The sequence below is a fragment of the Nicotiana attenuata genome, unplaced genomic scaffold (assembly GCF_001879085.1).
Source record: "Nicotiana attenuata strain UT unplaced genomic scaffold, NIATTr2, whole genome shotgun sequence".
NCBI lineage: Eukaryota > Viridiplantae > Streptophyta > Magnoliopsida > Solanales > Solanaceae > Nicotiana > Nicotiana attenuata.
This window is the reverse complement of record NW_017672098.1, coordinates 191,746-204,583: the sequence shown is the minus strand read 5'-3', so window position 1 is coordinate 204,583 and position 12,838 is coordinate 191,746. Positions and strand designations below refer to the sequence as shown.

At 40.6% G+C, this 12,838-nt stretch overlaps 2 protein-coding genes across 2 annotated transcripts in view; one reads left to right on the top strand and one right to left on the bottom strand.

The window, feature by feature from the left end:
* The window catches only part of LOC109211794 (germin-like protein subfamily 1 member 20), a 10,481-nt gene extending 10,183 nt beyond the window's left edge, over positions 1–298 (bottom strand). Inside the window, exon 1 of the mRNA XM_019375374.1 lies at positions 50–298. Coding sequence (XP_019230919.1) covers positions 50–298 — 249 coding nt within the window. The remainder of the gene's footprint in view (positions 1–49) is intronic.
* A 10,832-nt stretch (positions 299–11,130) lies between these two features.
* Positions 11,131–12,191, top strand: LOC109211798 (putative germin-like protein 2-1). Its single transcript, XM_019375375.1, has 2 exons — positions 11,131–11,341; positions 11,434–12,191. The coding sequence occupies exons 1-2, from the start codon at positions 11,218–11,220 to the stop codon at positions 11,997–11,999; spliced, it is 690 nt and encodes a 229-aa protein (XP_019230920.1). The 5' UTR covers positions 11,131–11,217; the 3' UTR covers positions 12,000–12,191.
* The last annotated feature ends 647 nt before the right edge of the window (positions 12,192–12,838 follow it).

The window sequence follows — 12,838 nt, the reverse complement described above, 5'->3', positions numbered from 1 at the left end:
CCCGAGGGGATGGTGTCGAAGGAGTCGCTCCCCTCGCGGACGCCGCCACAGGCAGCGGTTGAGGAATCTCCGCGGCACCATCACTAGGCGAGCCGCAGGGAATGTATCCATCTTCAGAATCAGTACCCGCCCCAGGTAAGATGACGACGCTCTTTTTCTTCTTCTTAGGGGCGCTCCGACCTGCCAACGCGAATAAGTCATAACAAATACGTAGGGAATCCCCAAACCGTAGCCAAAGAATTACCTGACGGGTCGTACTGCCGAAGAAATGCAGCCCAGGTACGGCACTCTTCCGCATAGGGTATTATCCTTTCCACCCACGATTTAATGTCATCAACAAGCTGGGGTGGAGAAGCCCTCGCTGCGAATAAAAAAGAGGAAAGAAAAACAAAGGTCACTATGGCCGTATGGTCGAAGGCGCAAGCAGCACTAAAATCTACAAGTAGAAATACTTACGTTCTGGATTCCATCTTTCCGGGAACCCCTCGGGATTCGACACCAGGTGCTCCGTCCTGATGTAGAAATATTTACGCCAAAAGCGGCGGTTGGGCTTATCATCGGCTTTAACGACCAAGCCCTTTGCGCCACGACCTTTCAGCTGCAGCATGGTACCCCTCAGGTAACCAGCGATGAACAACCGTAAGAGGTGGTGGACCGAGACGCTGCACCCGGCCCTGGCCGCATAAGTGGTCATGATACGGCACACCTTCAAAGTATAGGGAGTGAGCTGGGCCGGACACACATTGTAAAAACGGCAAAGCTCCTCCACCAGAGGGTAGACTGGAAGGTCGTAACCGATCAAGAACGGGTACTCATAGAAGGTGCAATATCCAGGCCGGTGCACATTGGCATAATCCGTCCCGGCCGGAACCATTTCCACGTGGTCCGGAATATGGTGCATCTCTCGCAGATCATCTAAATGGGATTGTAGTAAAACGCTGTGCTCCCAGGGAAGATCAGGGCTTTTAGTTGGAAAATCCCTGCGAACGTGCGTCTCCTTCGGAAGGACATTGTCTACGCTGAGAGGAACAAGGGCCTTCTCCGCCTTTTCCCCTTCACCACCGGAAGATGGCGGAACCCTAGACGGGGCATTATCTTTGGCCTTTTTATTATTCTGTCTGCGTTTTGTCATGATTATGCTACTTAAGAAACGAAGCACTGACGATAGGAAGTGTGGTTTCAACAGAAGTGGGAGAGTCCCTCACGAAATAACGGTTACAAGAAAGGAAGGCAAAGGAGTGTATCAGAAAATACTTTTCAGCGGCTTGAAAGTGGAATCAGATCGAACCTCTCTCATACTTATAAGGATAAGTTGCACAGGAATCGAAGAGTCATGATTCAAAACGTGCGCCGGAAACCAAAACGTCACTTTATCCTCTGAACCGCCTCGGGGGCAAATATAATGATGATGCATACAGGCATCATTCCAAAAAGGAAGCCACGCGTCAGCGGCTCAACAACGTCATATGTTTCACTTCATTCATATTGCCGCCCCTGGTCGAGGTCAAATTCTCCTAAGCTGAGGTTCGTATTTCCGCCCGTCGATGACGCCCACCGAACGCGTCTCCAACGAGCGGAGGGACTAACTGTATAGGGTACGCCAGCGGGTACGCCCAATGAGTGTACGCCGACCAACGTAGCAGGTACAACTCGGTCGTGAGGACAAAAACGACATCGTTTAGAACTCAGCGTCCACGATAGGGAGACGTTACCTATTTTTGTAACTTTTTGATTCTTTCGAGGAAGGTCTCCTATTATATAAAGGAGACCTCCACATTGTAAAAAGGGGATCTGATCTAATACAACTCTCTCGTTTTTCTGGCTTTCTCTCTCTATATCTCTACCTCTAACGAAAATATCTTATTGGTAAACATTATCACTTTGCAATATCAGATCTACAACAATATTATCATCTTTGCATCTCTAGGCTTATTATATTTGATTACGATTTACCCCTTTTCTATTTTTGATTGTTTTATCGCTTACAAAGTATATCGTTAACTTTTGAGCCAAACAAACAACTACACAGACCAAATCCTATTTACCTAGCAGTAGCAGGTAGAGAAATTAAGATTTGATAGAAACTACCCAAGATATAGATGTACACACAATAATCGGAAATGATTTATTCTAAATCTTCATTGACATCAGAAATTAATTAAGTACTAAATTACTGATATCCTTGTTAAGTTTGAAAATTATCAGATCAACCACTACATTGATTTATTAAACTACAGTATTAAATTCAAAGTCAAGTAAAGCGATGACTACGTTGTTCTGCACGGGAGAGGACAATTATCATTGTTATTTTACAAAGGAGTAATAGAACTAATAAGTGAAATAAATATTCACAGAATAATATAAAGTTGTTTCTTTCTACGATCTAGAACATAATTTTCCTTGTCAGAGCATGCAGTTTTTGAGTCCTATATAATGCAGAAAAAAGAAAAGGAAAAAAGAAAGAAAGATCCAGTAGTAATTAAACCAACAGAGAAGTCTTCCTCCTTTTTCTTTACCTGCTAATGTTTTAGTATTCAAAATATAACAGTTACTTTGATGAATTTGAGGTGGAGGCTTCTAATAACACACACGGCAACACACAAATGTGTGTGTATATGTGAATCTAATTTATTAAATCTAAAGGTCTTCTATTGTTTGGTTGTGATTGCATATACACAGGGCGGGAGCTAGGTGGACAGACGGTACAGCGAAACCTTTTCGTCGAAAATTACACTATATATATTAGAAACCTTGTGCTACACAAATTGCTTCCGGTTCTGGACTCTTACGTAATTGAGTATAGAAAGAGGAATCGTCTTATGTGCGGTGGATTATTCAAGAATCGAAGTCGATTTGCTTTATAAAAAGATTTGTGTGTGTATATGTGAATCTAATTTATTAAATCTAAAGGTCTTCTATTGTTTGGTTGTGATTGCATATACACAGGGCGGGAGCTAGGTGGACAGACGGTACAGCGGAACCTTTTCGTCGAAAATTACACTATATATATTAGATGTTAAACCTCTTAACTTGTTTATTGTTTACCTGTAAAACGCTACAGTTGAATTTATACGTGGTTTCTAGGCAAGTGAACTAATTTGATCCTGAATATAATGAAATAGCTGAAGAAATATATAATACTTAGCCGTAAAATGTAGATGAAATAACAGAATTGGCGAATCCGTGAACAAGGTTTTCGGGCACAACAATGATGAGATCTAAAGCACGAAAGCTAAATTGTATTAAGCTTTGTATAGAATGTAGTATCAATTAGTCAGGAAAATCGTGTCCTTTACAATGATAACTGAGCTCTCTATTTATAATTGTGTCTAGGGAAGGAGGTCCTAGGATTGTGTCCTCATTTAATGCCAATTATAAGGGCCATTGATGAAGGTGTAACGGTAGAAATAAATGCCAAATTCCTTGTAACGGGCTGCCGTTCTTAATGCTGCAGAATATTCTCTATTAAATGACACCAGACGCAAAGCATTTAATACACCTTTATGAACATTCTCTTCAGGTGAAGCGAAATAGTTGCGTTCGGTGACCATCTCCGTCTTGGGTTCCACGTGTCCTTCCTTTAGATGGCCACGTATCATATCATATTTTTCGCTATACAGATAGTCCCCCTGCTTTTCGGTGACACAATCTTGTGTTACTGGGAAGTTAGTAGAAATACTCCTTTTGGCGGGAATTACTATAATTCTCTTTGCAGGCTTTTGGCAGTTGATTAGACGCACTTCTCTCTGCATTTAATTCTCCGAACGCGTCATCCAATGATTTAGCACAACCTTTGCCGTTTATCGAGGTAATCATAGCCATGAATTTAGCAGCCAAAATTTTACTTATACGCATCACCTTCTTCTATGTACCCCATAATTTCTCAAACTTCTAACTTGCATCTTTTGTATTCCATCTTTTTCCTAATTCTCTTCGAACCAAACCATTCTCCTTCTTCTTATTCAATGGCTTCTTCTTCCAAATGTGTTGGTTCTTCAAAGAAAAAGAACAAGGCTGAGGACTCTGCTCCTCAAGCGGTAGGTTCCATCATCCTCCGAAGTCTCAACACCGCAGAAGACTTCGAAGAGAAATTCCCTACTGCTAACTCTTGTTTATGGGCTGTTAGTAGGTATCCTTCATCAATTCGCTCTTCCAGTATTCCTACTGTGAAGGAAGACTGCCACTGCCATGAGTTGGACATCATTGCTCTTGAGCTATCGGAGCGAGTGACCCTTCCCAGGGAAGGTTTTACATATTTTTACACGTATCCCTTTACTTTGGGTACGTTTTCTTTGAGCGGAGATGTAATGACCCGACCAGTTGTCTCATGAGTTACCGCTCCGTTTCCCCCAATTCTGCTTCTTTATGCTTCGTTATCCGTGTTTTTATGTGGTCGAGTTGATTGGTTTGAGTTCGGAGTGAATTTGGTAAGAAATGAGACACTTAGTCTCTTTGAAGAAGGCTTAAGTTGGAAAAGTCAACCGGACGTTGACTTATGAGTTAGAGGGCTCGGATGTGAGTTCTGATGGTTCGATTAGCTTCGGGTAGTGAATTGTGACTTACGAGTGTGACCGGAAGTGGTTTTGGAGGCCCGGAGTAGAATTAGGCTTGAATTGGCGAAGTTAGTATTTTGGCGAATTCCGGTTGATAGGTGAGATTTTGATCCGAGGGTCGGAATGGGATTCCGAGAGTTGTTGTAGCTTCGTTATGTGATTTGGGATGTGTGTGCAAAATTTTAGCTCATTTGGATGTGGTCTGGTTAGGTTTTTTATCAAAAGCGTGTTTCGGAAGTTTTTAGAAAACTTAGGCTTGAATTCGATGTGAATTGACGGATTTGGTGTTGTTTGAGGTGTTTTGATGATTGGAATAAGTTTGAATGAGGTTTTGGGAGGTGTTGGTATTTTTGGATGAGGTCCCGGGGGCCTCGGGTGAGTTTCGGATGGTCAATCGGACCATTTTCTATGTTGAAAAGTTGCAGAAATTGATCACAGCTGTTGCAGAGATTTTTTGCCCTTCGCGATCGCGTGGGCTTAGTCGCGATCGCGTAGAAGGATGTTGGGGTGATTTGAGGTTGGCCTTCGCGTTCGCGAAGGAGGGCTCGCGTTCGCGTAAGGTTGGAAGCTGGTGCTTCGCGTTCGCAGGAGGTTTCTCGCGTTCGCGTATAAGGAGTTGTGGGTCAGTGGTAAGTGTTCTTTGCGTTCGCATGTGATGGAACGCGTTCGTGTAGGTATAAGGGTCTAAAGCATCGCGTTCGCAGTGCTCAGGTCGCGTTCGCGTAGTGCATTTTTGAAGCCATGAAATTTTGCCCTTCGCTATCGCGTGGCATAGGCCGCGATCGCGATGAAGGATATCCAGAACTGGGCAGTGAGGTTTTTAAACATTTCATCTGCGAGTCTTAGTTATTTTTCCTCCATAGTTGAGTATTTTGAGAGCTCTTTGAGAGAAATTGAAGAGGGATTCAAGGAGAAGTGATTGGAGGTAAGTTCTATGAACTAAAAACGCGATTATATTGTGAAATTAACCTAGAAATTCATGGAAATTTAGCTAAAAATGGAAGAACTAGGGCTTGGGATTTTGAGATTTTAAATTGGGATCTGAAGGGCCATTTGAGGTCGGATTTGAGAGTTCTTGATATGTGTGAACTTGTGGAAGGATAAGGAACCCGTTGATGTGAAAATTTCTGAGTTTCGAGAAGTGGGCCCGGGGCTCTGGTTTTGCTAATGTCGAGATTTTCGATATTATTCGATTGTTTTCGATTGGGTTTTGTTCCCTTAGCCTATTGTGACGTATTCGCTCTGGTTTTGGTCAGATTTGACGCGCGAGGAGGCCGATTTGAGAGGCAAGGGCATAGCGAGCTAGAGCTTTAGCCGGTTCGAGGTGAGTAATGAATGTAAATGATGTCCTGAGGGTTTGAAACCCCCGGATTTTGCACGATCGTAGTGCTATATTGAGATGAGACACGCGCTTCGATGATAAGCGTGGGGTCGTTTACTATTGGGGATTGTGACCTTGGTCCGTCCCAAGTGATGCTTTTACCCCGTATTTGATTCGAAGCTTAATTATTATCATCATTATTTGGATTGATTGTCTATATTTGGGCTTCGTGCCAACTATTTGAGCCCTTCGGGGAGTTTTTACCACTATTTCCTTACTGTTTTGATTTACTACTTGAACTCAGTCGTACCGTTTCCTACTGTTTTACAACTCAGCCACTTTTACTCGGTTTTTGAAACTAAAATGATATGTTAAATGATGTTTTGGGCTGAGAACTACTGTTTTACTAATGCCCGAGGGGCTTATATGATTTCTAGACTGAGTATGGCCAAGGGCCAGATGTGAGGATACTATGGGATCGGGCTGCGCGCCGCAGCAGTGTTGTACTGATATTAATATGAGGCCGAGGGCCTAGATTGGTGCCACGAGATGGCTTGTTATTGCGCTTGGGCCGTAAGGGGCGCCTCCTGTAGTCTGTACACCCCCAGTGAGAGCCGTCGACGATAAATATATGGATCGGGCTGCATGGCGCAGCGGGTACTATAGGATACCGTTCTATGTGTTGATTTTCTTTATATATATATGTCACTTAACTGCTTATCTGCTCTGGCATTTCCACATTTCGATTTCATTGGTTTATCGCTTTCATATTACTTGTTTTTAAACTGCCGAATTATAGATTACTCTGTGCTCTCTATGATTTCTTATTCTCAGTCATTATTTATGCTTATTACTCACTGGGTCGGAGTACTTACATTACTCCCTGCACCTTGCGTGCAGATCCAGGTGCATCTGAGGCTGTTGAGGATTTTCAGTCGGGCAGCGCATATCCGGGAGCATCGAGGTAGCTGCACTGCGTCCGCAGCCCTGATCTCTCCCTTCTGTCTTTTATCTCATCCGCATTTCCTAGATTTGCTATATATTAGGTTGATAATCTTGTATTAGAGGCTCAAGACTTGTGACACCGGATCTGTATGGGCTATGTAGTAGTGTTATCACTGGATTTCCGCACATTTAACTCTTGTTCCGTGCTTTCTTTATGGAATTTGGCATTTTAACTGTGTTAGCTAATGATGAACTTTATAAGAAAAACGGGTTAAGGTTGTTGGTTGGTCAGGCTGGCCTAGCAGTGTGTTGGGCGCCATCACGACCGGGGTTGGGGTCATGACAGGAGAGCTTGATTCCGTGATTGCAGAGTTTTGCCTTGGCTACCGAGTATGCTTGGCACAGGTGAGCCCTTCAATGTGGAGGACGGTTGCCTGCCTTCGATGCCTGTGCCAGGAAATTGGAGAAGAGCTATCATTAGCTCGTATGATGAATCTTTACACCCCCCAAGATTTTCCGGTGGGGAGGGGGTATGATAAACCTCTGCGAACGTGGCCACCATGCTCTATTGACTAGCATGGATGATGATAACAACCGTGGATGGACGGAACGGTTCGTTGCAATTACCACCAATAATACCATTCCGACAACAGCATCATCCTTTCCCGCCGCTTGGAACCGCACTCGTAAGACCTCTATTTTGTATAGTTTCTTTCGCTAAATATTCTTTTATGCCTATATTGATTCTTCATCCTTCATATGTTTCAGCAACTCGATGGATCCCACCGGCGATGAAAGGCCTGGACCGGTGGGTTCAGAAGATCTTGGACGTTACGACGCCCGAGACTCGCTTGTGGAAAAAACTGGCCCTTAAGCACGGGTGGAAGGCCAAAAATCATGGTAATTCAAACTCACCCTATTTTAATTTTTCATGTGAAGAACTTGACTAATTTCTTCAATCTTTTTCTTGAAATCAGGTCTACCTCTGGGCTCAGTTATTGTCCCCGGGGACGACGTTTTAACTTGACTAAGAACTTGACTAATTTCATGTACCTTTCTGGCCCCGACATGAGCCTTGTGAAAGAATTCACGAGCATCTCAAAGGAGTCTATGTAATCCTCGGGTAATAGCGAATACCACGTCAAAGCTCCCCTTGTGAGAGTTTCTACAAATTTGATTAGTAATACAGATTCAACTTCGTGAGGAGCTAGATCATTTCCTTTTACCGCCATTGTGTAGGTGGTAATATGCTCCTGAGGGTCTGAAGTTTCGTCATATTTTGGCACTTCGGACATTTTAAACCGCTTCGGGATTAACTCTGGCGCCGCGCTCGGCTTATACGACAATTGAGTATACTTCTTCGAGAAGGGGCCTTTCAGTACTAGTGGCGCACCCGGGATTTGGTCCATGCGGGAGTTTACCTCCCTCATAAACCGTAAAAGTTCATTCTTGAAAGGACCGTTCTCGTTATTGAGACCAGATTCGCTCCCCCCGGCTCCGTCGGAGCCAACTTCACCCCTTGAGTGTTGTTGTCGACTCTCTGTGTTGTTTGGTTTGCGAGGACCCCGGGAGGAATTGGATCTTGCCTGTTCGCATTATTCGAAGCCCCCGACAACGTTTACTTCAACTCCGTCATAACCTTATCCTGCCGCGTGAGATGGCCTAGAATAATCGCCTGCTGCTCTTGCAAGACCCTTACTGCATCGACGACATGCTCTTCATTACCATCATCTGGAGTTGTCTCCCGAACATGTCGAGGATATTGCCTGTCACGCACCGGCATGGCGTCATTTCCCTCGTTGTGGGTGTCACTGATTGAATCCTCAAAATGAGGTTGATCCCCTCGAATTTTAGGATTGTATGTGTTGTTAATAGTGTTATCTGCCATTTCATGTGATTTTTTCTAAGACAAAACAATCAAAGTATGTTAGTAAAAAAGGCAAGGATCAATTTAATTGCACGGATGTCTAGGCCCCACGGTGTGCGCCAAATTGTTTACCCGTAAAACGGTACAGTCAAATTTATACGTGGTTTCTAGACAAGTGAACTAATTTGATCCTGAAAATAATGAAATAACTGAAGAAATATATAATACTTAGCCTTAAAATGTAGATGAAATAACCTAATTGGCGGATCCGGGAACAAGGTTTCCGGGCACATCAATGATGAGATCAAAAGCAAGAAAGCTAAATTGTATTAAGCTTTGTATAGAATGTAGTATCAATTAGCCAGGAAAATCGTGTCTTTTACAATGATAACTGAGCTCTCTATATATAGATGTATCTGGGGAAGGAGGTCCTAGGATCGTGCCCTCCTTTAATGTCAATTATGAGGGCCATCGATGAAGGTATAACGGTAGAAATAAATGCCAAATTCCTTGTAATGTGCTGCCGTTCTTAATGTTGCAGAATATTCTCTATTAAATGCTATCAAACGCAAAACATTTAATACATCTTTATGAATATTCTCTTCTGGTGATAAGCGGAATAGCTGCGTTCGGTGACCACCTCCGTCTTGGGTTCCACGTGTCCTTCCTTTAGATGACCACGTGTCATATCATATTTTTCCCTATATATTCATGTGTTTACTTATTTTATTTTTGAATTTCCTTGGTGAAAATATTACTTCCGCCACGGCATATAAAATCTCCAAGTATTTCAGAAAACAATGATATAACCAAGAACAAAAAAAAAATGGTTAGTTTTTGCCTTCTTGCCACTTTTGTACCTGTAACCTATGTATTCCGAGATTTCATTATTCTAGTAATTTTTTAACAATTTTACGCACAAGAGGGTCGGCATTAATTTTTAGCTTTCTGTTTCTAGTTACGAATTACGATAATCAGCATATTACAGTTTCATAAATGACGATCAAGTTGTAAACTAACATCTACCCATTAATTATATCTGATCATATTTTACGTAATTAATTGACTATTATTCGCGAATTCGTAATGATTTTTCAAAAGTTAAACTGGAGATTTTCATGTTAATGATTCTTAAGTTATCAGAATAAAGCTACTTTTAGATTATTAATATTTGATCCCAATATTTTTCCCCCCTTTTTGAGTCCTGGTCCAATATGGCAATGGTTACAACAAGGAACTTGAGGGCCAAGGCCATTAGAGTACAATCTTCTTCTAAATGGATGCTGCTTTTGTTTAAGAAGAATTAACTTAAATAGCCGTTTATTTAACTGTTTAAACTAAAAATAACCAGCAAATGTATAATATATATGTATGGTTTATGTGTAATATGTATATAACCATGTATAATTAGTATATAATTCATGTATACCAGCTAAGAAAATCAAACAGTAAACTCAGTCGGGGAAGCTGGAAGGTGACAGAAGTTGCATGGGAATTAATGGTGGCTAATTATAGATGAAATTTCTTGAATTAGTCCTCAAAACTCCTCCACATAAACAAATGAATTAAGCTTCTTAATTACCAAGTCCTCCACGCGCGATTAGTTTATAGTAAACCAAAATCGTGAACGCTTCTTCAACAACTACAGAGACTAAATCTTAATTACTTTCCCAAGACGGAACAGGGCCAATGGAAATGGTCAGTATTAGAAGAGTAACAATACTTCGAAATGTGAAAATTAGAAGAGTAAGTTAAGGGAAGGGCGTTATTGTTGCTTGTTGGCGGAGCCATACTAGTCTAGTCTGTGAGGAAGAGAAATATTTTACCAATTCAAATAATTCACATTTATTTACCAATTCAAACTTCCCCATACTTTGCCAATTTCTTATTAATTACTACTAATAAGAAATTTATTTACACCCCGCGATGTTTACATCAAACCAAAAAATGTATGACATGTGTTTGCACGTTTATCACTCATTGTTTGTAATCTTGAAAATAAGACAAATTACCTGCTACAAAAAGTAAATGACCTGATAGTGTAAACATTCATAAACTCATTGTTTCTACATCTTGTGGCTATTCAATTCTTACTATTTCTTTTGTTAGAAAGTTTCTATCATATCTCAACTGCTCTTCCTATTACTGTTTTCTTTCTTTTCTTCATCACATGACCATTAATCCCAAAATTGTCTGGAGGATTTAACTTTGAATTAATTAAGTCATCGAAAAACATGATTAAACCCTTTGCTAACTGTTTGTACATTCTAAGAAAATTTAAGATTTAGTCGTAATGGTTGTTGTCTTGTTGACAGAACATCACGACACAAATGTTTAAAAATTCACCATAGTTTACTTGGTAATGCAGCAGCCTATTATATTCCACACTTAGTTTAGGGGAAGTTTGAAGACTGATTCAAAAAAAATTCATCTATAAATAGGCACACCTCTAATCATATTTCTTACAGATAAACAAATTGTTTCAATATATATATATATATATATATATACAGAGTTATTTCTAATTTGCAATGGTTCTCAAGTCCTTTATATTAACCATTGCCATTTTGGCTATTGTTTCTTCAATAAGCCATGCATCTGATCCTAGTCCTTTACAAGATTTTTGTGTTGCTGTTAATGACTCTATGGCTGCTGGTAAATTATCGAACTACGAATTTGATTATTTATTTTTCACTTGTATTTGTTGTTATTTTCACTGTCTAATAATGTTTTTTTAATTTACGCAGTTTTGGTGAATGGAAAAATATGCAAGGATCCAAATGTTGTCAATGCTGATGACTTCTTCAAATCAGGCCTAAACATACCTGGAAATACTTCAAATCAAGTCGGATCAGCTGTAACTGCTGTGAACGTCGGCAACTTACCTGGACTCAACACTCTGGGCATTTCGTTAGTTCGTATCGATTATGCACCATATGGTCTCAACCCACCTCATACTCACCCTAGAGCAACTGAGGTTCTTGTTGTACTCGAGGGTACTCTCTATGTCGGTTTTGTCCTTTCAAATCCCGGACCAAATATGAAGAACAAACTCTTTACAAAGATTCTAAAACCTGGAGATGTGTTTGTTTTCCCAATAGGTCTCATTCATTTTCAATTTAATGTGGGAAAAACTAAGGCTGTTGCATTTGCTGGACTCAGTAGTCAAAATCCAGGAGTTATCACTGTTGCTAATGCAGTTTTTGGCTCAGATCCACCAATTAATGATGATGTTCTCGCCAAAGCATTTCAAGCTGATAAGAAAGTGATCGATTATCTCCAATCACAATTCTGGTGGGACAACAACATCTAAATTTAGTACAAGCCAAATCATACTATATATGATGTTATTTATTTATGCTTGGTTTTGGACTTTAAGAAATTATAAATAAAATTCAGGATCTAGTCCTTTGGATTGGTTTTCCTTGATCTTTGTATTGGATGTACTGAAGGAGGAATTTTTTACGTTTTGTTTTAGTAAAAGTTATGTTTATCGTTTGTTGATTGTGGTTATGTTCTCTGACCCATACACAAGTTTATAGTACTAATTTGTGATATTTTGCTCTACGTTATCATTAGCATGCTTATGATTAAAACAAATGAGGTGTTTCTGAAAACAATATTTTTGTATAAATTTTTGAAAAAGATGCAGTAAGGAAGTGTTATTTAAGTAAGTACTTTATTTTTGTTGTGCTTATTTATTCAAAGAAAGGATTTATTAAAAAGGGCAATTGTTGACGTAATTGTTTAGCATAGGTTGACTGTCCTTTATAGCAAATCAAGCAGTAGTAGTTGTACAACGAAGGTTGATATCGGCATCACATATGGTAACGCTGCAGGAGTTTTCAGTGACCAGCTTTTGTGGCTACCAGTTATGTCGCCACCACAAGTAAAAGCATACGTCGCCAACTCTAGTGGCGGCCTACCTTAAATTTAGCTTCCAAGTTCCCACACATTTCTTTACTTTTCATGACGAGTTTAGTCGCCACAAAAGCTAATAATGAAACAAATGAGCTTCTATGATGAAGAAGCTTGCCACAAAAAATAAGTAAATGCGCCACAAATAGATTGATGTAGCCGCCACTAAAAACAAACGGCATATAATTCGGCAACTTGGCACTTACTTCTGGTGGGGGCTAAGCGATCGCTATT

Coding starts and splice junctions, on each gene's coding strand:
- LOC109211798 (XM_019375375.1), top strand. CDS start 11,218: ATGGTTCTCAAGTCCTTTATATTAACCATTGCCATTTTGGCTATTGTT. Junction 11,342..11,433: donor TAATGACTCTATGGCTGCTG/GTAAATTATCGA, acceptor TAATTTACGCAG/TTTTGGTGAATGGAAAAATA.